The sequence below is a fragment of the Chroicocephalus ridibundus genome, chromosome 17, assembly GCF_963924245.1.
Source record: "Chroicocephalus ridibundus chromosome 17, bChrRid1.1, whole genome shotgun sequence".
Taxonomy (NCBI): domain Eukaryota; kingdom Metazoa; phylum Chordata; class Aves; order Charadriiformes; family Laridae; genus Chroicocephalus; species Chroicocephalus ridibundus.
This window is the reverse complement of record NC_086300.1, coordinates 3105485-3130859: the sequence shown is the minus strand read 5'-3', so window position 1 is coordinate 3130859 and position 25375 is coordinate 3105485. Positions and strand designations below refer to the sequence as shown.

At 71.8% G+C, this 25375-nt stretch overlaps 2 protein-coding genes across 3 annotated transcripts; one reads left to right on the top strand and one right to left on the bottom strand.

Annotated features, from left to right (window-relative positions):
* The first annotated feature begins 1141 nt into the window (after nt 1–1141).
* Nucleotides 1142–7656, top strand: NR1D1 (nuclear receptor subfamily 1 group D member 1). Its single transcript, XM_063354364.1, has 8 exons — nt 1142–1302; nt 3662–3997; nt 4104–4192; nt 4294–4438; nt 5099–5559; nt 5702–5887; nt 6812–7022; nt 7100–7656. The coding sequence occupies exons 1-8, from the start codon at nt 1275–1277 to the stop codon at nt 7297–7299; spliced, it is 1656 nt and encodes a 551-aa protein (XP_063210434.1). The 5' UTR covers nt 1142–1274; the 3' UTR covers nt 7300–7656.
* Nucleotides 7657–10955: 3299 nt separating this feature from the next.
* THRA (thyroid hormone receptor alpha) lies at nt 10956–25352 on the bottom strand. Of its 2 annotated transcripts, XM_063354367.1 has the most exons (10): nt 25253–25352; nt 19609–19680; nt 18689–18893; nt 16517–16578; nt 14584–14684; nt 14318–14465; nt 13899–14104; nt 13337–13483; nt 12958–13216; nt 10956–11349 (listed from the first exon to the last, which is right to left on the bottom strand). In XM_063354367.1, exons 3-10 carry the CDS (start codon nt 18739–18741, stop codon nt 11099–11101), a joined length of 1227 nt encoding a protein of 408 aa, XP_063210437.1. In that variant the 5' UTR covers nt 18742–18893; nt 19609–19680; nt 25253–25352; the 3' UTR covers nt 10956–11098. The 2 variants fall into 2 exon arrangements, with proteins under 2 accessions (XP_063210437.1, XP_063210436.1); XM_063354366.1 differs by lacking the exon at nt 25253–25352 and having other exon boundaries at nt 19609–19738.
* Between the last annotated feature and the right edge of the window lie 23 nt (nt 25353–25375).

Here is a 25375-nt window from a genome sequence, read left to right as displayed (position 1 = left end):
GCAGGGGACAGGGCTGTGCAAGGTGCCAGGGGTGCCAGGGCTGTGCCTGGGTGTCCCCAGTGCAGGGGACAGTGCCATGCTTTGGGTGTTCCCCATGCAGGGACCACGTCGTGATGGGTGACACGTGCACCCCAGTGTCCCCACTGCAGGGGACAGTGCCATGCTTTGGGTGTTCCTCATGCAGGGACCATGCTGTGGCAGGATGGCAGGTGTCCCCCAGTGTCCCCACTGCAGGGGACAGTGCCATACTGGGTGCTAGGGCTGCCAGTGTTGCTCCCAGCTGACCCCAGTGCAGGGACCGTGCTGTGCTGGGTGACATAGGTGCCAAGTGTCCCCAGGGGATGGTGCTGTGCAGGGTGACAGGGGTGCCAGTGCTGTGCCCAGGTGTCCCCAGCGCAGGGGACAATGCCATGCTTGGGTGTCCCCATTGCAGGGACCATGCTGCAGCAGGATGACAGGTGTCCCCCAGTGTCCCCAGTGCAGGGGACAGGGCTGTGCAGGGTGCCAGGGGTGCCAGTGCTGTGCCTGGGTGTCCCCAGTGCAGGGGACAGTGCCATGCTTGGGTGTCCCCATTGCAGGGACCATGCTGTGCCGGGTGACAGGAGTACCCGGGTGTCCCCAGTGCAGGGGACAGTGCCAGGCAAGGTGACAGGGGTGCCAGTGCTGTGCCCGGGTGTCCCCAGTGCAGGGGACAGTGCTATGCAGGGTGACAGGGGTACCCGGGTGTCCCCAGCGCAGGGGACAGGGCTGTGCAGGGTGACAGGGGTGCCAGCGCTGTGCCTGGGTGTCCCCAGTGCAGGGGACAGTGCCACGCCTGGGTGACCCCATTGCAGGGACCGTGGCCGTGCCGGGTGACAGGTGTCCCCCCCGTGTCCCCGGTGCAGGGGACAGCGCCGTGCCGGGTGACAGCGCTGCCAGCGCTGCACCCGGCCGTCCCCGGTGGCGGTGCCGGTGGCGGTGGCGGTGCCGGCGGTCCGTGAGCCGGCCCCGCCGCGGGGGTCCCCGTCGTGCCCGGTCTCCCCGGCGGCGACGCGGGGCCGGGGCCGCCGGCGGAAAGTGTGTCACTGGGGCACGAGGCTCTCCCCGGGAATCACATGGGGGAGGCGGCGGCGCCGCGTGCGGCCGAGTGCGCAGCCGCGGCCGGTGGCGGGCGGGCGGCGGGGCGGGCGGCGGGCGCACAACAGCCCTCGCCGGGCGGCGGCGCGGCACGGCTCGGCGCGGCTCCCCTCGCCTCGGCTCCGGCAGGGACAGCCCCCCGCGTCCCCCCTCCCAGGATGGCCGCCCCCGAGGCCGGCAGCACAGGTCAGTGCCCCGGCGGAACATCCAACCACCCCCCCCCCCCCTCCGTGCGCACCGGGACCGTGGCGGGCACCGGGAGCGGAGTCCCGAGTCGGTGCAGCGGGACCGCAGCGAGGGGAGACCCGCGAGTCGGAGGGGTCCGGACGCCGGGACCGGGGGGGGATCCCGCACACCCCAGCGGGCAGGATGCGCGCACCGGGACCGCATCCCGGAACGGGGCTCCTTCCTACCGGGACCGGGCGGTCCTGCATAGCGGGGTAAGGACCGGGCAGCGGGGCCGGGGCGTCCCCGGGAGGGAGGGAGGGAGGGAAGGAGGGAGGGATGCGCGCTGGCACCGGGGCGTTTTGCGCACCGGGGCGACCCGAACACCGGCACCGGAGCGCTCCAGTCGCCGGGGCAGGAGGGATGGAGACCGGGATCGGGGGAGTCCTGATCGCCGGGGCGCGTTGGACGCGGGGGGGTAGGAAGGGTGAGGACCGGGATCGGTGCACCGGGGCGTCCCGGGCAGCTGGACCGAGGTGTCCCGGGCAGCGGGACCGAAGGGTAGGACACCGGAATAGGAGGAACGGACACTGGCATCGGGGTGTCCCGGGCACCGGAGGGACGGGCAGCCGGCATCGGGGTGTCCCGGGCACCGGGACTGGAGAATAGGACACGGGGACGGGAGGAACGGACACGGGGATCGGGGTGTCCCGGGGACAGGAGGAACGGACACGGGGATCGGGATGTCCCGGGCACCGGAGGGACAGGCAGCCAGCATCGGGGTGTCCCGGGTACCGGGACCGGAGGGACGGCCATCGGGAGCGGGGTGTCCGGGACACCGGGACCGGCGGGGAGCGCGGCGGGACCGGGCAGCCCGTGGATGGCGGAGGCGGGAACGCGCGTGCCCGGGTCCCCCCTCGCGGGGACGCGCACCGGGAGGGACGGCGACGGTGGAAACGGAGGCGGTGCCCCCCCCCCCGTCCGCTCCCCCCCCCACCCCCCCCCCGGCACGTGTCCCCCTCCCCGCCGCTGCCACGTGCGGAGTTTGTTTTCCCCGCAGCCCCGCCCCGCCCCCCGCCCATTGGCCGCCTCGTGACATCATCGCTGCCCCCCCTCGTGACGTCACACCCGGAAGTGGGGGACGCCGCGTTCCACTCTCCCTTTCCAACCCCGGGGGGGGGGGGCGAAGGGAGGAGGGGAGGGGGGAGCTGTCTCCACGGCAACGAGAAAGGGGGCGCGGCCTCTCGGCGCGGCCAATGGGGTGGGAGGGGGGCGGGGCAAAGCGTGAAGGGGCGGGGCCGCGGGAGGCCACGTGCGGCTGGAGCACGTGGGGCGGCGGCGTGAGGCCGCCTGAGCCGGGGCTGGGGTGGGGGGGGCGGGGATGCGGGGAGGCTCTTTGGGGGGGGGGCGTCCCCAGGAGGGGGTCGCAGTGTTTTGGGGCGGGGAGTGTCCCCCACATCCTGCTGCACCCCCAGTATTTTGGTGTCCCAGCAGCTGGGGATCCCCCGGAGCTGCAGTTTTGGCGGGGGGGGGGGGGGGGTGGCGTGGTGTGTGGGACCCACTGTCCCCGATTCGGTGACCCCCTTTGGAGGTGGCTCGGTGACAAGGGGTGTGTGTGGGGGGGGGGGGTTGGTGGCACCGGTGGTGGCGGCAGGCTGGCTGCGGGGCCAACGTGTGCGGCGGGAGACACATGTCCCCCGGCGATCCCGTGTGTCCCCAGTGTCACCCTCCACGTGTCCCCGAGCTGTGTGTCCTGGTGCTGCTGCATGGAGGGGGGGAGAGACTGGGGGTGGGGGGGAGCTGTGACCTCTGGCATGGCTGACAGCACCGTGGGGGTCCCCACCTTTGTGGGGTTTCCCCACGCAAAGCCGACCCAGCCCTGCAGTGGGGGCTGCATTCCCCCCTGGTGGGGGCTGTGACACCCCCCACTCCCCCCCAACCCCGGGTGCTATGGGGGGTGGGGGCTGCTGTCTGGACCTGTGGGGCTGGCAGCAAGGCTGTGCCACCGGACGGCTCCGGTGGAACTGCCGTGACCTCCCGGTTATGGGGTTCCCGGCCCACATTCCTCCCACGGGCGCTTCCCGGGGGCCGTGCCCGTGTCCCTGGCTGGCACGCACCCAGGCCACCCGGCTGGCCCCGTCCCACGTGGGGACGGCACCCGTGGCGGGCGCGGTGCCTGACTCAGGGCGGGCGGCACACGTGTGGCCGCGGCGTGGCGTGACACCCACGGCTCCGGGATGCATCCGGGCTGCTTCCCCGGGGACCCCCACCCCGGGGTTGCGATGCCCTTTCCCCGGGGTCTCCTCCCGAGCCTGGGTGCGGGGGGAGGCTGAGCCCGGCGCAGCTCGGTGCATGTGTGGCCCTGCTGCTCTGCCCGCAGGCGGCGTGATCAGCTACGTGGGCTCCAGCGGCGCCTCACCCAACCGCACCAGCCCCGTCTCGCTTTGCAGCGACAGCTCCAACAGCAGCTCCCAGTCCGGCTCCCAGCCCTTCCCCGCCTACTTTCCCCCGTCGCCCACCGGCTCCCTCCAAGACTCCCGCGCCTATGGCGGGGGCTCGCTGGCCCCCCGTGAGGATGGCTCCCCTTCCTCCTCCTCCTCTTCCTCCTCCTCCTCCTCATCGTACGCCTCCTCGGTGAACTACCCCGGGGTGCAGCAGGTCCCCGTGGACGAGCGGCGCCGCAGCTCGCCCAGCAAAGCCGGCAGCACCGTCACCAGTGAGTGGGGTGGGCTGGGGGGGGGGTGGCGGGTGGTGTCGTGTTCCCCCCCCCTCACCCCCGCGGTGGGCACCTCGGCACCCCGCTCACCCTCGTCCCTCCCCAGAGCTGAACGGGATGGTGCTGCTCTGCAAGGTCTGCGGGGACGTGGCCTCCGGCTTCCACTACGGCGTCCACGCCTGCGAGGGCTGCAAGGTACCGGGGATGGCGTCGGGGTGACGCGGAGCTCCTGATGTACTGGGGAAGCCCCGAGTGACACCCTTCCCTCCCCTCCCCTCCCCTCCCCGGCTCCGCAGGGCTTCTTCCGCCGCAGCATCCAGCAGAACATCCAGTACAAGAAGTGCCTCAAGAACGAGAACTGCTCCATCGTCCGCATCAACCGCAACCGCTGCCAGCAGTGCCGCTTCAAGAAGTGCCTGCTGGTCGGCATGTCCCGCGACGGTGAGCTCAGCCCCGGCCTCCCCCGGGAACCCCCCCCCCCCCCCCCCCCGAACCGGGGACCCCATGCTGAGTGCTGTACATCCCCCCTGTGCCCAGGGCTGCATGTCCCCTCCCCTGATGGGTGTCCTCCCCCATGGTCAGGGCTGTACGTCCACCTCCAGGGTCGGGTCCCCCTGCCTGCACTGGGTGCCATCCATGCCCCGCGGGACGTGTCCCTCTGTCCCTGTGCTGTACATCCCCTCCAGGGATGGGTCTCCCCCATGCTCAGGGCTGTATGTCCCCTTCCCGGGATGGGTGTCCCCCATCGTCAGGCTGTATGTCCTCTCCGGGTCCCGCCATGCTCAGGGCTGTATGTCCCCTTCCCGGGATGGGCACCCTGTGCTTGAGGCTGTACGTCCCCTCCAGGGTCAGGTCCCCTTTCCTGCACTGAGTGCCATCCATGCCCCATGGGACACGTCCCCCTCTCCGCCATGCTCGGGGCTGTACGTCCCCTCCAGTGATGGACCCCGCTACGCTCAGGGCTGTGCGTCCCCTCCAAGCCGGGGAGGAGGGGGAACAGGGATGCAGCCACGTACCCGGCAGTCCCTGGTCCCCCATCGTGCGGGGCTGGGGGGGTGTCGGGGTGCCTGGGGTGCCCACTAACGCCGGTGTCCCCCGCAGCGGTGCGCTTCGGGCGCATCCCCAAGCGGGAGAAGCAGCGGATGCTGGCGGAGATGCAGAGCGCCATGAACGGCATGGGCGGCACCGTGCCGGCGATGCCCGGCCCCGGCGAGGGTCTGGTGCCGGCTGGGGGCCGTGCGCCGCCCCCCGGCCCCCCACCACTCGCCCCCCCTGCCTGCTTCTCCCAGTTCCCCCAGCAGCTGACGCCCCCCCGCTCGCCCAGCCCTGGGGGGGCCACCGAGGACGTCATCGCGCAGGTGGCCAAGGCTCACAAAGAGATCTTCGTCTACGCGCACGACAAGCTGGGACCCCCCCCGGCCTGCGACAGCGGCCTCCTGCACTGGGACGCCCCCCCCGCCTGGACCCCCGGCCCCCCTGAACCCCGGCTCTGCCCCCCCACCTACCCCGAGCCCCCCACGCGGGGCTGCCCCTGGCCCCGCGGCACCAAGGACGTCCTGCCGGTGAGCACCCGGGGGCTCCCGCTTCCCCTCCCCGGGTATTTTTAGCCGCTAATCGCACTAATCGCCTTGTCCGGGCAGCGGCGGCGGCGGCGGGGCTGGGGGAGCCCCGCGGCGCCGGGCTGAGCCGTGCCGTCGCCCGCAGGCCTGCCCCATGAACAGCCACCCGCCCGGCCGCAGCGGGCGCTCGGTGCAGGAGATCTGGGAGGATTTCTCCCTCAGCTTCACCCCCGCCGTCCGCGAGGTGGTCGAGTTCGCCAAGCACATTCCCGGCTTCCAGGCCCTCTCCCAGCACGACCAGGTCACCCTGCTCAAGGCTGGCACCTTCGAGGTACGTCCCGGGGACTCAACGGAGGGCACGGTGCCCCATGGCACAGCACGAAGCCCCACGGCATTGCACAGCGCTCCATGGCATTGCGCGGTGCCCCACAGACCAGCGTGGCGCCTCACGGCGTTGCGCGGTGCCCCGTAGACTGGCACGGAGCCCCGCAGCATGGGCACCGTGCCCCTACGGCATTGCGCAGTTCCCCATGGCATTGCACAGCGCCCCACGGATCGGCGCAGTGCCCCACAGCATTGCACGCAGCCCCATGGCGTTGTATGGTGCCCCACAGACCATCATGGACCCTCACAGCATTGCACAGTGCGCCCCATAGACTGGTACGGAGCCCCACGGCATGGACACCGTGCCCCTACAGCATTTCCCAGTTCCCTACGGCATGGCACAGTGTCGCACGGAGACCCATGGCATTGTATGGTGCCCCATGGCATTCCATAATGCTCCACAGCCTGGCAAGAGTGCCCCATGGCATTGCATGGTGCCCCACAGACCAGCACAGAGCCTCATGGCGTTGCAGGGTGCCCCATAGACTGGCATGGAGCCCCACGGCATGGGCACAGTGCCCCTACAGCCTTGCGCAGTGCCCCATGGCATTGCGCAGTGCCCTACTGCATGGCAAGGAGCCCCATGGCGTTGTGCAAGGCCCCACAGCCTGGCAGGGTGCCCCATGGACTGGCACAGTGCCCCACAGCGTTGCACGGTGCCCCGTGGCATTGCATAGTGCCCCACTGCGTGGGAGCCGCGGCACGGAGCAGGGCATTGCACGGTGCCCCATGGCCCAGCACAGTGCCCCACGGCATCGCAGGGCAGCCTGCAGCCTTGCAGGACGCCCCTCGGCCATGGCGCGGTGCCCGCCGTGCCGGCGCGGAGCCCCCCACCCCCCTCCCCGTCCCGCTGACGCCGCGTGTGCCGCAGGTGCTGATGGTTCGCTTCGCTTCGCTCTTCGACGTGAAGGAGCAGACGGTGACGTTCATGAGCCGGACGAAGTACAGCCTGGAGGAGCTGTGGGGCATGGGCATGGGCGACCTCCTCAGCTCCATGTTCGAGTTCAGCGAGAAGCTCAGCGCCCTGGACCTCACCGACGAGGAGCTGGGGCTCTTCACCGCCGTCGTCCTGGTCTCGGCAGGTGGGAGTTGGGTCGATATGGGGGGGGACTTGGCGGGGGTGTCGCCGCCTGCCCGCTGACGCCCCAGTCCCCCGCAGACCGCTCGGGCATGGAGGACACGGCGTCGGTGGAGCAGCTGCAGGAGACGCTGATCCGCGCCCTGCGCGCCCTCGTCCTGAAGACGCACCCGGCGGAGACGTCGCGGTTCACCAAGCTGCTGCTGAAGCTGCCGGACCTGCGCACCCTCAACAACCTCCACTCCGAGAAGCTGCTCTCCTTCCGCATCGACGCCCAGTAGGGCCCCGACCGACCCCCCCACCCCACCCCGAGCACCCGCCACACCTGTACATAGCACTGCGGGCGAGGGGGGGGGCGCACACACACACACACACACACAGACACACACACACACACACCCCCCGAGGGGGCAGCACGAACCCCACGGCACCCGCCGGACTCCCAGGGGGCTGTAACCCCCCCTCCAAGGTGGGCGCCGGGATGCTGGGACACCCCCCCCCACCACCACCATCACCACCACCACCAAATGGGGCGCCAGCCCCATGGCTCCGCTGGCAGCTCCGGGGACGGGGGGGCCCCCTGCCCCGGCCCCCCCCCAACTCTGGCAGCCAGCGGTGGAAAGCAGAGACCGGATCCAGCCGAGCTGTGTTGGGTGGGTTTGGGTTGGGGTGGTTGGTTTTTTGGGTTTTTTTTTGTTTTGTTTTGTTTTTTTTTCATCATATATTTATTACATAAATATATAGTAAAATAGACCAGCAACAATTACCATAAAAATATCTTTCTTTAAAATCCTGACCAAAACACAAAAGGGTTTAAAATCGCACGTCACAGACTGTGATTGTCACGGAGCTCAGCGGCCCCCCTCCCCCCCCCCCCCCAAAACAACACCCCCCACCCCAACCCCGGGTCCCGTCCCGCGCCCTACATTCAGCGACGCCGGCCGCGGCCCCCCCCGCCGCCACCGCGGCACCATGCATAGTCGGGGGACCCCGCGCCGTGCCCGCTGGGCTCGCCGCGGCCCTGGCCTCCAGGAGCCATGAGGTATGTGCTTGGGGGGGGGGGGGACGGGGAACACGGGGACGGGGAGAACCCGGGGGGGGGGGGGGGGGGAGGCGGTGGCAGGGGGGAGAGTGGAGAAGGGGTGGGGGGGTGTGGGGGGGGCACCGGTTCTGCCCCCCTCCGGGCGAAGCTGGGGCCGATGCTGGACGTGCGATGGCGACGCGAGACGGAGACGAGAGGGAGAGGCCCAGGGGGGAGTGCGAGGGCGTGTGGGGCCGGGGGGGGGGGGGCCAGGCTGTGCCCCCCCTCCCCAGGACAAGCCGCCCCGGTGAGGGGGGTGCCCCACACCCGGCTGCGGAGGCGGGGGGCCGGGGGGGGGTCACGTTTGCTGCTTAAGACACATCCCGTGACAGCTCTGCCCTGCCGTGCTGGGGGGGGGGCACAACGCGCGGCATCACACGGACACACACGGGCACGCGTGGCACCGGCACCGCACCAGCATGCACGGACGTTAACACCGGCACAGCATGGCCACTGAACTGGCATGCATGGCCACCGCACCGGCACGGCGTGGCCGCTGCACCAGTGCGCGCGGGCACCGCACCGGCACGGCGTGTCCAGTGAACCGGCATGCGCGGCCACCGCGTTGGCACGGCGTGGCCGCTGAATTGGCATGCACGGCCACCGCACCGGCACGGCGTGGCTGCTGCACCAGCGTACATGGCCACTGCACTTGGCGCGGCGCGGCCATTGAATTGGCATGCACGGCCACCGCACCGGCACGGCGTGATCACTGCACCAGCGTGCATGGGCCACTGCACCGGCACGGCGTGGCCATCGCACGGCCATCGCTCCAGCATGCATGGCCACCGGCGCGGGCATCACCGTGCCCTGGGGGCCGCAGCCCCCGCCCGAAGGCACGTGTTAAGGCCGGCGCTGGACGGCACGCACCGGGCAGCGGGGGCCGGTGCTGCCGGCTTTTTGGGGTGGGGGGGGGCTGTGAATCCCCAAACCCTGTGCCCCCCCCCCAAAACCCAACCCCAGCGCGGGCATTAGTGTTTCCCGGCACCGGCTCCTATTGCACAACCCGCGCCGGTGCCGGTGGAGCCGTGCCCGCTGGGGGCCGTGCCAGGACCGCTCCCCCCCCCACCCCGTGCCGGGCACCCGGGGTGAAAGTTTAAGACGTTTTGCACCAAGTGCAAAGCCTGTGGCGAGGGGCCGAGGGCGCCGTGACACCCCCCCCCCCCCCCCCCGAAGGCCGTGAGGGCACCCATGGGTGCCGCGGTCCTGCCACCCCACTGCACCCCACCCCCTCCCGGCCCGGCTGCAGGGGGTCCGGCAGGGCCCCCAGACACGACCCCCCCACCATGTGAGGGGGTGCCGGGGTACGGCAAGGAGGGGGGGGGCCCGGCCAAGCCCCCCCCCCCCCAACCCCTGCGCCCGGGGTGGGGTGAGGGGGGGGGGGGGGGGTGGGAAGTGTCTCGTGTTGGGATTTCTGCTTTTAAACGACCCGTAAAAAGATTTTTTTTTTTTTAATTACAAAAATTATATATTTTATATATATTTATATATATATATATATATTAGCTTAGGTGGGCCCCGGCAGGCTGCCTGCCTCGCCGGCCGCCCCCCGGCCCGCGCCCCCCCCTCAGCCTCCGCCTGAGGTAAGAAAAAATTCACAAACCTAAACTTGGGGGGGGGGGGGGGGTGGGAAAAGGTGATAAAACCATTCCCAGGTTGCCCCCGCTGCAGTCCTGCCCCCCCCGCCGAGCCGGGACCCCCGGACACCCCCACCGGGACCCCCCACCGGCCCCTGCCGCAGCCCAGCGTCCCCCCCCACCCCCACCCCCGGGAGCAGGGGAGTGGTTGGGGGGTGCAGCCCCCCCCCCCCGAAGTGCTGCTGCTGGGGGCCGGGGCAGTAGTGCAGTGGGGGCCGTGCGGGGTCCCAGGGGGCACCCGCTGCCCCCCCCCATCCCCGCCAGCACCTCCGGGGCCATTGCAACTCCTGACAGACACGACAAATAAACCCACGAGGACGAAGGGGGGGGGGGAAACACAACAAAAAAAAAAAAAGGACAAACAGAAAAGGTGGGGGGTGTCGGGGCCGGGGGGGGGGAGCGGCCGCAGTGGGTCCTCACGACCCCCCCAGCCCCCCCCCCGGCCTTGGTGTCCCGCAGCGCCCACCGTCCGCCGGCGCTTGGCACAAAATCGTCTCCTCTCAGCCCCAAAAAAAAAAGACAGGAGAAAAATCAAAGCCCCGAATCTGGCCCCGAATTTAGGGAAAACGGCGGGGGGGGGACGGGACGGGGGGGGGGGGGAAAGGTGCAGGGAGAGAGGCGGGGGGGCACCCAGAGGCCAGCGGGTGGAGGGGGCCACCAGCCCTGTGCCCCCGTGGGCTGGGGTTCCCCTCGCTGCCGCTGTGCCCCCCCCCTCCATGCCCCCTGCCCCGTTATTTGTGAGGGGGGGGGGGGTCCTGGACCACCCCCCCCCCCCCCCGGCCCCTGCGCCGCTGCCCGGCCAAAAGTGCGTGTGGCCGTGGCCCCCCCGGCTGGGGCAGCCTCTCCCTGTGCAGCCCAGAGCCCCCTCCTCTCCTCTGCTCTTCCTCCTCCTCCTCCTCCTCCTCCTCCTCCTCCTCTCTCCTTCCAAAGTGCAGTTAGTTTAATATTTTAGCCTCTCAGGGAGGGAAATAAATGCTTAAAAAATAATAATCTAAGAAGAGAAGGACAATAAAGGAAACGCTCGACCGTCGGGGCCCTTCCCTGTGCAAACAAACAAAATTCGTCAAGTCCTGGGGCGCGAGGGGGGGTTGGGGGGGGTGGGGAGTGGGGGGAGGAGGGGGGTGCGGCGGGGGGCGGCCGTGGAGGGGGGGGGGGGGCACAGCGGGACCCCCCCCCACCCTGGGCGCAGCATCCCATCCCCCCCCCCCCTTTACCCCTGTTGGGGGGGGCGGGGATAATAAAAATTTGGAAGGTGGGGGGGGGGGGGAAGAGTGGGCAGAGCAGGGGTAAGGAGCGAGGGGGGGGGCCATGGGGTGTGTGTGTGTGTGTGTGTGTGTGTGTGTGTGTGTGTGTGGGGCAGCCCTACACCTCCTGGTCCTCGAAGACCTCGAGGAAGAGGGGGGGGAAGAGCTCGGTGGGACACTCCACCTTCATGTGCAGGAAGCGGCTGGCGTGGCAGGCGCCGATCATCCGCAGATCCGTCACCTTCATCAGCAGCTTGGGCCAGAAGTGGGGAATGTTGTGTTTGCGGTAGTTGATGTAGTGCTCGAAGGCCAGCAGGTACGTCTCCTGGCACTTCTCGATCTTCTCCACGCAGATCAGCCCCGTCCGGTCTGCGGGCACACAAAGCCGTCGGGCATCCGGGGGCAAGGGGGGGGGGGGTGTGTGTGTGTGGATGCGTGTGTGTGTGTGTGTGTGTGTGTTGAGTTTCATCCTCCCGCACGGCTGCCTCGGGGTCCCCCCCTCCCCTTTCCCCAACCTCAACCCCCTCCAGGTGTTGGGGGTGCTCGCCCCGTAGACCCCCCCCCCGTGAAGCCCGGCACGGCTCCGCAGGACGCGGAAGGGCTCATTCCCTGCGCCCCGCGCTCCTGGGCACGGGGGATTAGGGCGTCGTCCCCCCCCCCCCCAACCTTGCGCCACGACACATTTGGGATTACGGTGCCCACCCCGTGCTCCTGGGGCTCTGGGGATTAGGGTGCCCCCCCCGCCCTTGCACCCCCAGCCTGCAGCACTGGGGATTAGGGTGCCCACCCCGTGCTCCTGGGGCTCTGGGGATTAGGGTGCCCCCCCCCCCCCCACCTTGCACCATGACATTTGGGATTACGGTGCCCACCCCGTGCTCCCGGGGCCCTGGGGATTAGGGTGCCCCCCCACCCCCACACCCCATTGCACCCCCAGGCTGCAGCACCGAGGATTAGGGAGCCCACTTCATGCTTCTGGGACATTAGGAATTAGGGTGCACACACCCCCCCCCTTGCACCCCCAGGCTGCAGCACTGGGGATTAGGGTGCCCACACCATATACCCCCCACCCCCCCAGCCTGGCACGACTCCCCAGGGCACTGGGAATTACGGAGCTCACCCCACATTCCCCCAAAACCAGTGGGGCACAGTTTTGCCAGGGGGCCCACCCAGTGCACCCCCAGGATGCTGGGGGCTCTGCCAACAGGGTGCCCGACCCCGCGCACCCCTGGGGAACTGGGGTGCCCACCCTATATCCCCCCCCCCAATGACAGCGGGGCACAGTTTCCCCAGGGTGCCCACCCAATCCTGGGCGCATCCTGGGGGCTCTGGCATCGGGGTGCCCACCCAGTGCCCCCCCCTCAAGATGCTGAGGGGTCTGGCCATCGGGGGGCCCACCCAGTGCCCTCGCAAGATGCTGGGGGTTCTGGGCGTTGGGGTGCCCACACAGTGCTCCCCCCAAGATGCTGGGGACTCTGGGGATCAGGGTGCCCACCCAGCACCCCCCCAAGATGCTGGGGGTTCTGGGCATCGGGGTGCCCACCCAGCACCCCCCCAAGATGCTGGGGGTTCTGGGCATTGTGGGGCTCACCTAGTGCCCCCCCAAGATGCTGGGGGCTCTGGGGATCAGGGTGCCCACCCAGCACCCCCCCAAGATGCTGAGAGTTCTGGGCATTGTGGGGCTGACCTAGCGCCCCCCCAAGACGCTGGGGGCTCTGGGCATTGGGGTGCCCACTCAGTGCCCCCCCAAGATGCTGCGGGCTCTGGGCATCGGGGTGCCCACCCAGCACCCCCCCCCAAGACGCTGGGGGCTCTGGGCTTCAGGGTGCCCACTCAATGCCCCCCCAAGATGCTGGGGGCTCTGGGCATCGGGCTGCCCACCCCATGCACCCTTATGGCTCCCTGGCCACCCGGCACTGGGGTGCCCACCCCATTCCCCCCCCCCCAGCAGCCCCGGTGGGGGGACACCGCCGCCGCTACCTGAGGACATGAGCAGCACGGCCTGGAGCAGGGCCACCTCGGTGTCGTCCAGGTTGAAGGCAGAGAGGGACTTGCCCAGGTCGAAGATGGCGTCGGAGACGACGCCGAGGCCGCCGTTCTTGAGCTGCTCCCGCTTGACGGCCATCTCCCCGCTCAGCGTCAGCGTCTCGCTCTCGGGGTCGTAGCGCACGGCCGCCCGCAGCGACATGATCTCCATGCAGCAGCCCTTCAGCAGGATGATCTGGTCTTCGCAAGGCAGCTGGGGCAGGGGGGACACACCAAAAACAGCGTCAGCGGGGTTGGGGACACACACACACGCACAATTGCTGCCATCCCGGCCCCGCTAGCCACCCCCCCTGCCCGTCGTCATCCCCCTTACCTCCGAAAACATGGGCAGTTTTTTGGCAAAGTCGACCACGCGGGTGATGGCCGGGGTGATGATTTTTGTAAACTCGCTGAACGCCTCCAGGTCGACTTTGTCCCCGTCGGGCATGGAGGCCATGGGCGACTGGCCAATGTCCTCGGGCTGCGGGGACGGACCATGCGGTGTGACTGTGTGTGTGTCCGTGTCCCCCCCTTCCTCAGGACCCCGTCACGGTGGGGGAAACCGAGGCAGGGCTCGGTGCGGGGCAGCAGCCAGAAGAGGGAGCTGTGTGCCACCAACGCTGCGGGGACAGGGACAGGGCCACCCCGCAGGGCACAGCTGTCCCCTTCGGTCACCGCTCACCCCTTAACCCTTCTGGGGTGACGAGCTCAAGGACACCGGGTGACGTCCCAAACCCCCCCGCTACAACCGCCCCCCTGGTGCCGGGGCACCCATGAGCACCGCCCGCCACGCATGCGCCGAGCGTGTGGGTGCTCAGCTGCTGCCGGCCGGGGTGGGGGGTTCAGGGTGGGGGGTCCGGGGTGGTGACGGGCCCCCACCGACCCCGTGCCCTCACCAGGAATTTCCGCTTCTGCTTCCAGTGGCTGCCCTGGGCGTTGGTGCTGCGATGGGCCTCCGTCACCACGTGGATCAGCTCCCACTCCTCCGCGCTGGGGTTGGGGCGATGCTGCAGCGACTTGATCATCTCCTCCTTCCGCCGTCGCTCCCGGTTCTCCTCAATCAGCTTCCGCTTCGCTACCCGCTTCGAATCATCCAGCACCACTGCCGGGACCCCCCCCCAAGTCAGCCGGCACCCCCCCCCGCCGTGCCGTGCCGCGCATCCCGACCCGCTCCCACGCCGTGGGACACGCTGGGCACCCCAGCTCGGTCCTGACGCTGCACCAGGCACCGCCAGCCGTGCCGGGACCCCACGCCGTCCCCACGGCAGCAGCGGGTGTCCCCCCTCCTTGTTCCGTCCCCCGCCCCGGCACTCACGGTCCATGGCCATGCCCACGGAGATGCACTTCTTGAAGCGGCAGAGCTGGCACTGGTTGCGGGTGATCTTGTCGATGACGCAGCAGCCATCGTACTTGCAGGAGTAGGTGGGGTGCAGGTTCTTCTGGATGGTCCGACGGAAAAAACCCTGGGGACAGCGTGGGTGGGGGAGACACACGGGGGACAGAAATGACACGGTGAGCCCCGGTGAGACGCACACACACACACCCCCCCGCCCGCCATCTGCCCACCCCCTGCCCTCTCACCTTGCAGCCCTCGCAGGTGATGCAGCGGTAGTGGTAGCCGGTGGCTTTGTCCCCGCACACCACGCACTGTTCATCTTTGTCCAGGTAACTAGGGATGTACCCTAAGGGACGCCCCGCGTCAGGGACCCCCGGGGCACCCCGCATCAGGGGGGGCACCCCGCATCAGGGACCCCTGGGACACCCCACGTCAGGGACCACCGGGACACCCGCGTGCCTCAGTTTCCCCCTGCAGCAGCATCTGCTCCCAGTCCTGCCACTGCCCCCCACCCTGCTGCAGGCAGCCCCGGCACGGGAAGGGTTAACAGCTGGTTGGGGGGGGGGGGGGCGGGGGTAGGGGGGCTGCCTGAGCCCCCCGCAGCAATAAAGCTCCCATTATCCAGTTCCCCAGCCGGCTGCGGGGGGGTGTCCCCGTCCCCCCCTGGCACACAATGGCCCACTGTCCCCGCTATTGTCTGGGGTCCCCCAGCCTGGCAGCCCGGGGACCAGCCCCCCCCAACCCCCCCCCCCCCCCCATCACCAGCCTCATGGGGAAACTGAGGCACGGAGCACCCACCATGCGTGGGGGGAGTGTCCCCGCACCCCGGGATCCCCACACTCCCCGGGATGGAGCAAACCCAGGCGCGGGGACCCCGAGAGCCCACCCCGGTGCCCTGTGGGTGCCGGATACGGGGGTCCCGTGTCCTCCCCCTTCCCCAGGGTGGGGAAGGGTGCGGGGGGGGGGGGGGGGGGATGGGCTGGGAGCCGGCCGCCTGGGTTCCTCCAGCGGCCCCTCCTCCCCCCTGGCAGGATCCTGCCGGCGCCGGCCGCTCCCCGCCGGGGAATGGGGCTGGGCTGGGGGGCAGCGCCCGGCCGGGCCCCCCTTATCTCCCACCCCAGGGTGCTGCCGGCCCCGATAGCGCCGGCCCGACCCACGGCCACCGAGGGGGGACGGGGGGTGCTGGGGACCCCGCGGGACGCTGCAGGGTGGGGGGGGGGAAGGTGAGGGGGGTGCCCGTGGGACTCTGGGGGGCCTGGCAAGGACGTGGCGTTCCCAGGGTGCCCACCGAGGACATGGCGGGGGCTGTGGGACCCTGGGGGACACAGCAGGGACATGGGGCGTCCGGGGGACCCAGGAGTTCCCGACAGGGACACGGGGTGCCCAGAGGACCATGGGGTGCCCGTCAGGGACATGGGACACCTGGAGTACCCTGGGGTGCCCGTCAGGGACACAGGGGGGGACCAACCCAGTGTCGCCTGGCAGAGACACGGGGTGCCCAGGAGACCCCGGGACGCCCGTCAGGGACATGGGGTGCCCAGGGGACCCTCGGGTGGCTGGCAGGGACATGGGGAGGACCCTGGGGTGCCCAGCAGGGACATCGGGGGGGACCCAGTGGTGCCCGGCAGGGACACGGGACACTCAGGGGATCCTGGGGTGCCCAGCAGGGACACGGGACACCCCGGGATGCTGGGGTGCCTGGCAGGGACACGGGACACCCCGGGAGACCCCGGGACGTCCGGCAGGAACACGGGGTGCCCAGGGGACCCTGGGGTGCCCGTCAGGGACATGGGACACTCAGGGGACCCTGGGGTGCCCAGCAGGGACACGGGGGGGAGACACAGTGGTGCCTGGCAGGGACATGGGACACTCAGGGGACCCTGGGGTGCCCAGCAGGGACACGGGGGGGAGACCCAGTGGTGCCTGGCAGGGACACGGGACACCCAGGGGACCCTGGGGTGCCCAGCAGGGACACCGGGGGGAGGACCCCAGGGTGCCTGTCAGGGATCCGGGACACCCTGGGATGCTGGGGTGCCTGGCAGGGTCATGGGGCACCCGGGAGACCCCGGGACGTCCGGCAGGGACACGGGGCGCCTGGGGGGACCCTGGGGTGCCCGGCAGGGACACGGGGCGCTCGGGGGACTGGGGGGTGTCGGGCAGCGCGGGGGGAGCCCGTACCTGACATGCTGCTCTTCACCAAACATTGGCTGCTCTTTCTTTTGCGCTTGCCATCCAGCCACCTGCGGGAGGGGGCCAGGCTGGGAGGGTGCCCGCGGACCCCCTGAACCCCCAACAGCCCCCCCACCCCACCCCTGGGAGGTGGCACCGGGGGTCCCGGGGGGGGTGGATGGGGGGGGGGGGGGAGGCGGTGGGTAGGGGCGATGCTACCTGTGGGGTCAGGGCAGGGACCCACGGGTGGGGGGTGAGGGGGGGGCGCTGGGACACGGCATCGCCCGGGGGGGCTGGGGCGGGGGGGTGAGGGGGGGGGGCCTGGAAGGGGGGAGTGAGGAGGGGGCTGGAAAGGGGGGGGGGGGGGGGAGGAACACGGACGGGAAAGGGTGCTGGGTGGGGGAGGGGCGGGAGGGGGGGGGGGCTCATTCACAGTCAAAGACAAAATGTCCTTTTGGCTCAGCGGGGAAGTGACATCAGCGGGGCCCAGCCAATGGCCGGCGGCGGGGGTCCGCGCCGCGCCCGCACGGCACCACCCCATTGGCGGAGCCGCCGCTGGGGGGGGGGGGGGGCGGGACGCGGAGCCGCGGGGCGGGGGCGCGAGGCCGCGGGGATGGGCACCTGGGGGGGGGGTCGGGGGGGGGGGGGGGGGTTCCGCGGCGCCCGGGGGGGGGGTCCCGGCTCCAGCCCAAGGTGACCCCGACGCTGCCCCCCCCCCCCCGCCTCCCCCCGCGCGGCACGTGAGAGCGGGCGGCCCGCCCGAAATAGCCCCGGGACGGGGTGGCCCGAGGGGCCCCGGCGGGGAAGGGGGCGGCGGGGAGAGGCCCCCGCTGGGGCGCGGGCACGAGTGGGGGGCACGCGGGTGCGGGGACGTGTGAGGAGCAGGGGGCCACCCAGGGCATGGGGGGGGGGGGGACAGCCGGGACATGGGGACGCACAGGGCATTGGGGACACATGGGGACAAACCAGGCACGGGGACGCACGGGGATGCACTGGGCATAGGGACACACAGGGCATGGGCATGAGGGGGGACGCGTGGGGCACAGGGGTGTAGGGGGGCAGCCGGGGCATGGGGACACATGGGGCACACGTGGGGACGTGTGGGGAACAGGGGAGCACCGGGGGCATGGGGACGCATGGGGACACATGGGGCACACGTGGGGACGTGTGGGGAACAGGGGAGCACCGGGGGCATGGGGACGCATGGGGACAAAGTGGGCACGGGGACACATGGGGACAAAGTGGGCACGGGGACACATGGGGCACGGGGACACAGAGGGCATGGGGATGCACTGGGCATGGGGACACATGGGGCGTGGGCATGAGGGGGGACATATGGGGCACAGGGGTGTAATGGGGCAGCCGAGGCATGGGGACACGTGGGGCACGGGGACACCCACAGCATGGGGACACTCAGGGCATGGGGACAAAGCCAGCATGGGGGCACCCGGGACATGGGGACATCCAGGGCATGGGGACACATGGGGACACACTGGGCCTGGGTATGTATGGGGACATATGGGGCACAGGGGTGCAGGGGGGCATCTGGGGCATGGGGACAAACGGGGACACGTGGGGCATGGGGACACACGGGGCATGGGGATGCACGGGGACACAACCAGGCATAGGCACACTGTGGGATGCACCAGGCATGGGGACACTTGGGGACACACAAGGCATCAGGATGCACAGGGCATGGCACCACACGGGGCACAGACACGTACACAGCCAGGCAGGGATGCACGGGGACACACAGGACACGGGGACACACAGGACACGGGGACACACGGGGCATGGGGACACAGGGCATTAGCATGTACAGGGCACGGGGACTCATGAGGACACATCGGGTGTGGAGACATGAGGGCACGGGGCTCCATGGGACACGTGGGACACGGGGACACACAGGCCGTGGACACGTACGTGACCACGCAGGGATGCACAGGGACACATCAGGCATGGGACGAGACAGGGCACAGGGACGCTTGGGGATACGCAAGACATCAGGATGCACAGGGCATGCGGTCACACAGGGCAGGGCATGGACATGCACGCGGACGGGCAGGGATGCACAGGGACGCATGGGGACATGGGGCATTGGCATGTACAGGTGACATGGTGACAGCGGGGGCAGAGGGGGCTGCTGCGGCAGTGCCAGCGTGGCGCGGGGCGGGGGCTCACCGGGTGTCCTCTGGCTCCGACAGCGGGTCCAGGGTGCTGGGCTTCTGTTCCATTCACCGCAATTCCATCAAGGAGCGCTCAGCACCGACCGAGTGGGCTCCGCCACCGGTGCCACGCGCAGGGAGGCCACGGCGGGGGGGCTACGACGCGCGCCCCATGGCGCCCGCCTCAGTGCTCAGCTCCACGCAGCATCCCGGGCCGGACCCTGCCGAGGCAAACCGCGGCTCAGCCCGGACCCCCTGGTGGGGGGAGCAAGGGCTGTAGCCCCGGGGTGGCCCCCCGGGAGCTCACACTGTGGTGGGGGGCCGGCTGAGAGCATGAGTGGGGGGGGGTGTGTGTGCAAGAACGCGTGGAGCGCTTGAGAGCGTGCCGGAACGCGTAAGAGCGCGCAGGGCCGGGCGAGAGCGCGCGGGGTGTGCAAGGCCGTGCGGCGCGCGCGACGGCGGGCAGAGCGCGCGGGGCCGGGGGAGAGCACGAGGGGCGTGCGAGAACCCGCGGAGCGAGCGGGGGCTCGCAGGGCGCGTGCGAGAGCACGCGGGGCTGGGCGTGAGCGCGCGGGGCGGCGTGCGAGAGCGTGCACGGGCGTGCAGGAGCATGCAGGGGCGTGCAAGGCTGCGTGAGAACACGCGGGGTGTGCGAGGGCACGCAGGGGTGTGCGAGGGCGTGCGCGAGAGCGTGCACGGGGGCACAGGGCCGTGCAAGTGTGCGGGGAAGCACAGGCACACGCGGGGGGGGGGCGCTGGGTGCTGCACGCTGCTATGGGGCAGGGCTGGGGGGGGGGGGGGCGCCCCCCAATACTGGGAGTGCACCAGGCAGCCCCCCCAGCCCAGGGGATCCCCTATGCAGGCTGTGCCCAGGGGCCAGGCTGAGCCCCGATGCATTCACCACACGTGTGCATCCCTGGGTGGGGGGAGACTTACGGGTCAGGGGGGCGCCTGGGGGGCCGGGGCGGGGTGGGGGGGTGCCGGGCGATCCCTCCTCTGCGAGCTCTCCTGCGGCAAAGACACGGCGCGGTGGGGCCGAGCACCAGCAGCACCGGGGGCACCCACCGCCCCCCACCCCACTGCAGACGCCCACGATGGGGAAACCGAGGCACAAACGCCCCCACCCCACTTCGGATGCCCAGCACCCCCCCCGCCGGCAGCACCCCAGCGGAGGCGGGGGGGCGCTTGGGTACACACACACACACACACCCCCACACCCCGTGAACCCCCGGCGACCCGGGGTGCGGGGGCCCCCAGCCAGCGGCGGGGAGGGGGGGTGGCGGTGGTTATGGGGGGGCGGTGGAGTGGGGGGGGGGGGGGGCGTGGGGCTGCGCCGGGCGCCGTGCCCGGCCCTCGGGCTCCTCCGCTCCGTGCGGGGACAGGCAGAAAGTAGGTCACGTTTGTCTTGGCCGCCGCAGAAATTCCTCCGGCGGATTTAAAACGCAGCGGCCGGGGCTCGGCTGCACCCGTGTGTGTGTGTCTGTGTGTGTGTCTGTGTGTGTGTCTGTGTGTGTGTGTGTCCCCAGCGTGTCCCCCGCCCCGGCACCCCCAGGCCGCGGGGCATCCCATGCCGACCCCCCCCAACCCGCGACCCGGGGGGATGCTGCGCCCACGGGTGGCGCGATGTCACCCCCGCGACGCAGCGCACGCGTGTGAGACGCATGGCGGGAAGGTTCGCAACTGGGGTCCCCGCAGACACCCCCAACCACCACCACCCCCCCAGCCCTCCGTGGGGAAACCGAGGCACCGCGGGGCACCCACCGCCACCGGGTCCCCTCCCCACCTTGCAGCGGGGACGCACCAGGGCTCCCCAGGGTGACTGCAGGCCGGGCTTTGGGGCCGGCAGTACCTATAGAGCCGGGGCGGCGCGGCCGGGGGCTGCAGCAAATGTTTGTTCCATATGGGAACGGCGCGCGGAGACTTCCAAGTATAGGCACTGGCGGGGCGCCAGGGCTGCGCGGCCCCCGCCGGGCACCGGCCCCCCCGCCGCCCCCCGCCCCGCTTCCCCCGGGGACCCCGCGCGCCAGCAGAGCCCCGACGCAGCTCGGTGCATGCTGTGGGGCCGGGGTGCACCGCCGCCACGGCAGAGCTGGCACGGGCCGGGGCACGGGGCGCTCCGAAACACGGCACAGGGTGGGCTCGGCCGCCGCTGCCTCAGTTTCCCCGCCGGGGCAGCCTGGCCGGCGAGCAGCGTCGAATTAGAGGGGCTTAGGGCTAAAGCTGGGGCTCAGCACCGCTAAGTCGGGGCCCGCCCGCACCCATGAGCGACCCCAGCAACCCCCACGGCACCCCCAGCATTGCCGGCACCCAGCGCCCGGCCGAGCCCGTGGTGCCGCTCCAGGAACAGTCGCTCGAGGAATCCCTGCGCTGGGGAGGCCCAGACAGACACACAGACAGACAGACTGACACGGGAGGCGGTTCTCCTCCTCCTCCTCCTCCTCCTACTCCTGCGGGATGCGTGTGATGAGCACAGTCGGGTCTCAGCCCCCTGCGCGTCTCCACCCTGCGCGACCAGGTGCGGGGCTGGCAGGGTCCCCACCCTGCGCCCCCCCCCAGCCCAGACCCACACCCAGGGGAGTGTTTCTGCTGAGTCGGGTGGTTGCAGGCGATGGAAAACAACCTGGGGACAAAGTCCAGGGCTGGGCCGGTGGCGGGAGCCACGTCGCCCCATGGGGGGCACCCAGCACCCTGCCCCCGGGGACCCCCCGGATGGGGACCACAACCCGGGGGACACCCCTCCGCAAAGACACCGTCTGCCTCCGGGCAGCTGGACACGGGTGCCGGGTGCTGTGGATGCCCCACAGGGACGCCGGTTGGTGTCCCTGCCCCCCAGGACAGATGGGCTCCAGGGGTCCCAGGCGCCCCCTCCCCCCGCCCAGCTGCCATCTGGGTCAGGGAGGTGAGGGCCTAAGCGCTTTAGCCAGGGTGCCAATTAGCGCGATTAATGCGGGCTGGGGGCAGGGCGCCACGGGCAGACCCGCCAGACACCGGTGCGCGATGCCCGGTGTTGCACGGCGGGCAGCGGGGCAGCAGCGCGGTTCTGCCGCAGCCCCGGCTGGCAGCCCCATGCCGTGGGAGCGCGGCCAGGCGCAGGGTCACCTGCTGTGGCACAGCTGGCAGCACCCGGCACAGGCCGGTGGCCACGTGTGTGGCTGCGCCCTGTGCCACACGCGTGTCTCCTTGCCCGGTGCCCCGTGCTCACTGCACACCTCTGCCGGCGCGCGGCACCCTCTGCCACGCGGTGCCTGGTGCGGTGGGGTGCCCGGTGCCGTGGGGGTACGCGTGGCAGCACGTGGCGGGGCCGGCGTGCGGGGAGGCTGCAGGAATCCCAGGCATCCGCAGCAGCTGGGCAGCCCGAGCGCGGAGGATGCCATGGGCCTGACATCAGGGCAGCCCACCCCGTGCCACAGGGACCCGCGCGGTGCCCCCTCCCCAGGCCATGCCATGGCACGGGGTGGCTGAGCCCAGCTCCGCGTCCACCCCAGGGCTTGGTGGCTCAGGGAAGCCACCACCTGAGCGAGGGTACATGGCCGTGGGGACAGTGACCTGCCCCGGCACTGACCGGGTGCCGTGGCCTTGCGCCTCCAACGGGTCCCGCATTGCCATGGTGGGGACCCGCACTGGGATCCCAACTTCCGCCCGGCCCCGCAGCCACCACAAGCCCCTTGGGACGCCGTTATGTCCAACCAAGGCCACGCTGCCTGCTCCTTCCCGGTGGCCAGGACAAGGTGGCAGTTCCCTGCTCCCCCCACCCTGCTTGGCCGCTTTCGGCCATGCCTCAGTTTCCCCATCCCACCGGGGCCACCGGCGGTGAGCTGCGCGGCAGAGGAAGAGACGTGGTGCCACTTCCCCCAGCACCGTGCCCCCCGTGCCAGCGTGGCGGGACGCAGCCAGATCCCCGTGTCCCTGCTCCACCTGCCCACAAAGGACACCCGACGGGGACCCCCAGGCACCTGATGTGTGCCGAGCACCTACGGTCTCAGCTGGCCGGGGCGGCTGTGGGTGCCGAGCCCCGTGGGGTGCCCCCGTCCCTGGGGAGGCTGTGCCGGGACGCCAGGGAGCTATTCTCAGCGCCCGGAGCTTGGCACAGGGATGGGGACGTTTCTAAATCGGGGGCTCTGGTTCACGTGCACCGGAGTGGGGGGGGGCTCCTGGGTTCCCTCCCGGGGAGGGACGACAGGGCCGTCACCTCGCCACGAGGCACCCGAGGTCGGCACTGCCGCTGGGACGTGGGAACCAGCACCGAGCCCAATCTGTGGGGAGCCCACCCCGGCGCGGGAAGGGGACGCGGGGGACAGTCCCCACAGTGTCGCTGCGGCCACCCGATCCCTGCCCGGCTGGGACAGGTCGAGGGCCCGCGGTGCCGAGGCCACCTCCGTGTGTGACACCGTCCCGGGGGGTGGTGTCCCGGCCCCGCTGCGCCCCCCGGCCGCATCCAGCCTGAGCGGGGCCCCGGGCGTCCTGCCCGCGCCCGCCTTCGCCTTCACCGCATCCCCCTCCTCCTCCTCCTCCTCCTCCTCCTCCTCCTCCCGCTCCCCCCCCCCCCACCGCCTGGAAGGGGACCCAGGCGTCCGGCCCCGCCCCCGCGATCCACCGCGCACCGGCGGCTGCGCGGGGTCCGGCGGGGCCGGAGGCGGGGGGGGGGGGGGGGGGGAGCGGTGGGGCGCGGGTTGGGACCCCCCCGGCCCGGGCTTTGCCGGCGGCTGCCCCGGGAAAGTGGGCGGCGGGGCTGGGAGCGACGGAGGAGCGGGGGGGTGTCCGCTTCCTGAAGCCGCCGCCCCCCCGGGAGGGGACGGGGATGAGGGGTGCGGGACCCCGGGGGTGCGCGGCCCGTAGCGCCCCGCCCGGGCTCCCCGGTCCGTTGCTTCCCCCCCGCCTCGGACCCCCGCCGGCGGGGCTGCCACGCCGCGACTCCGCGAAGGTCACGGCCGCGGCCGGGAGGGGGGGTGTCAGGCGGAGACCCCCGCCCGGGGACCCCCCCCCCCCCCCCCCCCCGCCGCCGGCCCGGGGGGTGCGGGGCTGCAGCGGCGGGTGCGAGCATATGGGGGTGGGGGGCACACGCAGCCGCACGGCAGCGCCGGGGGGGAGGGGGAGATGCGCCGCGCCCCCACCCTGCGCCAAGACCCCCGGGCGGGGGAGCCCCCCCAAACCGGTTCCACCGGGACCTGCCCGAGCCCCACGGCGGCCCCGGTCCCCCCCCCTCCTCCCGCCCCGACGGAGCCCCGGGGGTCCCCGGTGCCGGCGGGGGTCAGGCGGGGTGAGGCGCAGCCCCGGCCCCCCCCGCGACCGGTGTCAGCCCCGCGGTGCGGGGGTCACGGCGGCTGAAGGTCGGTGCGGTGCTGCCGCCTCAGCCGGGCCGGCGGGGAGGTCGAGCCGGAGGCCCGGGCAAGGCCGGCCAGTCCCGGGGTGACCTTGGCCGCGGTGCCCGGCCGCCCTGCCTCAGTTTCCCCGCTTCGCACGGTGGGGGACACACACGCACCGGAGCCCAGCCGGCACCGCGGCCCGCGCCCCGCCGGCGGCACCGGGGCCGCCGCACCCCGGGCAGGATCCGGCCCCCCCCCCCGCCTCCGCGGAACCGTGGGGAGGGGACCCCCCGCCACGCCCCGAGCCCCGCTCGACGGGGGCAGCCCGGGGGTACGGGGCCGAAGCTCCCCCCACCCCGCGCTGCCCCCGCCCCAACCGGGAGCGGCCGAACCGCCCCCCCCCCCCCCGCTCCCCCCCCTCCCCGCGCTCTGCTCCGGGCGCAGAAAAAAATATTAAAAAAAAAAAAAAATTTAAAAAAATAAAAAAATCGCAGGCATTCCTGCCGCCGCTGCCAGCAGCGGGAGCGGGCGGGGACGGCCACGGGGCACGGCCACGGCCCCCCCACGGCATCCCCACCGCCCGCACGGGCCACGGTGCGTGTGTGTGTGTCCCCCCCCCCCACCGCGACAGGGCCACGGCCTGCCCACGGCACGGCCCCGCGACCTGCCCACGGCTCGGCCCCGCACCCGTCACCGCAGAGCCACGCCGCGGCCCGGGCCCACGGGCCCCCGCCACGCCACGGCCACGCAGCCGCCGCGGGGCCCGGAGGGGAGGGGGGGGGGGGGGGCCACGGAGCTGCGGGGGGGCGGGGGAGCTACCCGCCGTGCGCGGCCCCCCCCCGGCCGTGGCGTGGCGTGGCGGGCGGTGGGCAGCGGCCGTGCCCCCCATGGGCAGCCCCGCGCTGCAGCAGCGGGTGGGGGCCCCCACGGGTGGACGCGCGGCACCCCCCCCCCCCTCCCCACCCCCCAGCGCCAAACGCCCGGATTTTTCAAGAAAAATATTTACCCGTGTTTTTCCTCCCGGTGCGCGCTCGGGCCGGGGCCCCCCCTCCCGCTCCCCGCCGCTCCCGGTCCCCCCCGCCCCGACACCACCACCCCCCCGCCCCCAAAATTGCACGCACCGAACTGCGCCCGGGCTCAGCCGGGGGGCGCCCGGGGAAGGAGGGGGGGGTTGGGGGGAGGGCGGCCGGCGGTAAACAACCGGGGTGCGGCGGAGCCGGACGGACGGACGGACGGGGGGGGGGCGGGGGCGTCGGCGGGGCCCCCTCGGTCCGTACCTGGGCGGCGGCGGCGGCGGCGGCGGGCGCGGAGCGGGGCGCGGAGCGGAGCGGAGCGGAGCGGGGCGCAGCGGCGGCGGCGGCGGCCGACGGCGCCTGGCTCCTCCCCCGGCCCCGCCGCCC

Bases quoted from the DNA above. Each gene is read 5' to 3' on its own strand.
- NR1D1 (XM_063354364.1), top strand. From the start codon at position 1,275: ATGGCCGCCCCCGAGGCCGGCAGCACAG. The intron at 3,998-4,103 runs GTGAGTGGGGTG...GTCCCTCCCCAG, and splicing joins AGCCGGCAGCACCGTCACCA to AGCTGAACGGGATGGTGCTG. The intron at 4,193-4,293 runs GTACCGGGGATG...CCGGCTCCGCAG, and splicing joins ACGCCTGCGAGGGCTGCAAG to GGCTTCTTCCGCCGCAGCAT.
- THRA (XM_063354367.1), bottom strand. From the start codon at position 18,741: ATGGAACAGAAGCCCAGCACCCTGGACCCGCTGTCGGAGCCAGAGGAC. The intron at 14,685-16,516 runs GTACGGGCTCCC...GGCGTCCCTTAG, and splicing joins GGTGAAGAGCAGCATGTCAG to GGTACATCCCTAGTTACCTG. The intron at 11,350-12,957 runs GTAGCGGCGGCG...GTGTGCCCGCAG, and splicing joins CGTGCTGCTCATGTCCTCAG to ACCGGACGGGGCTGATCTGC.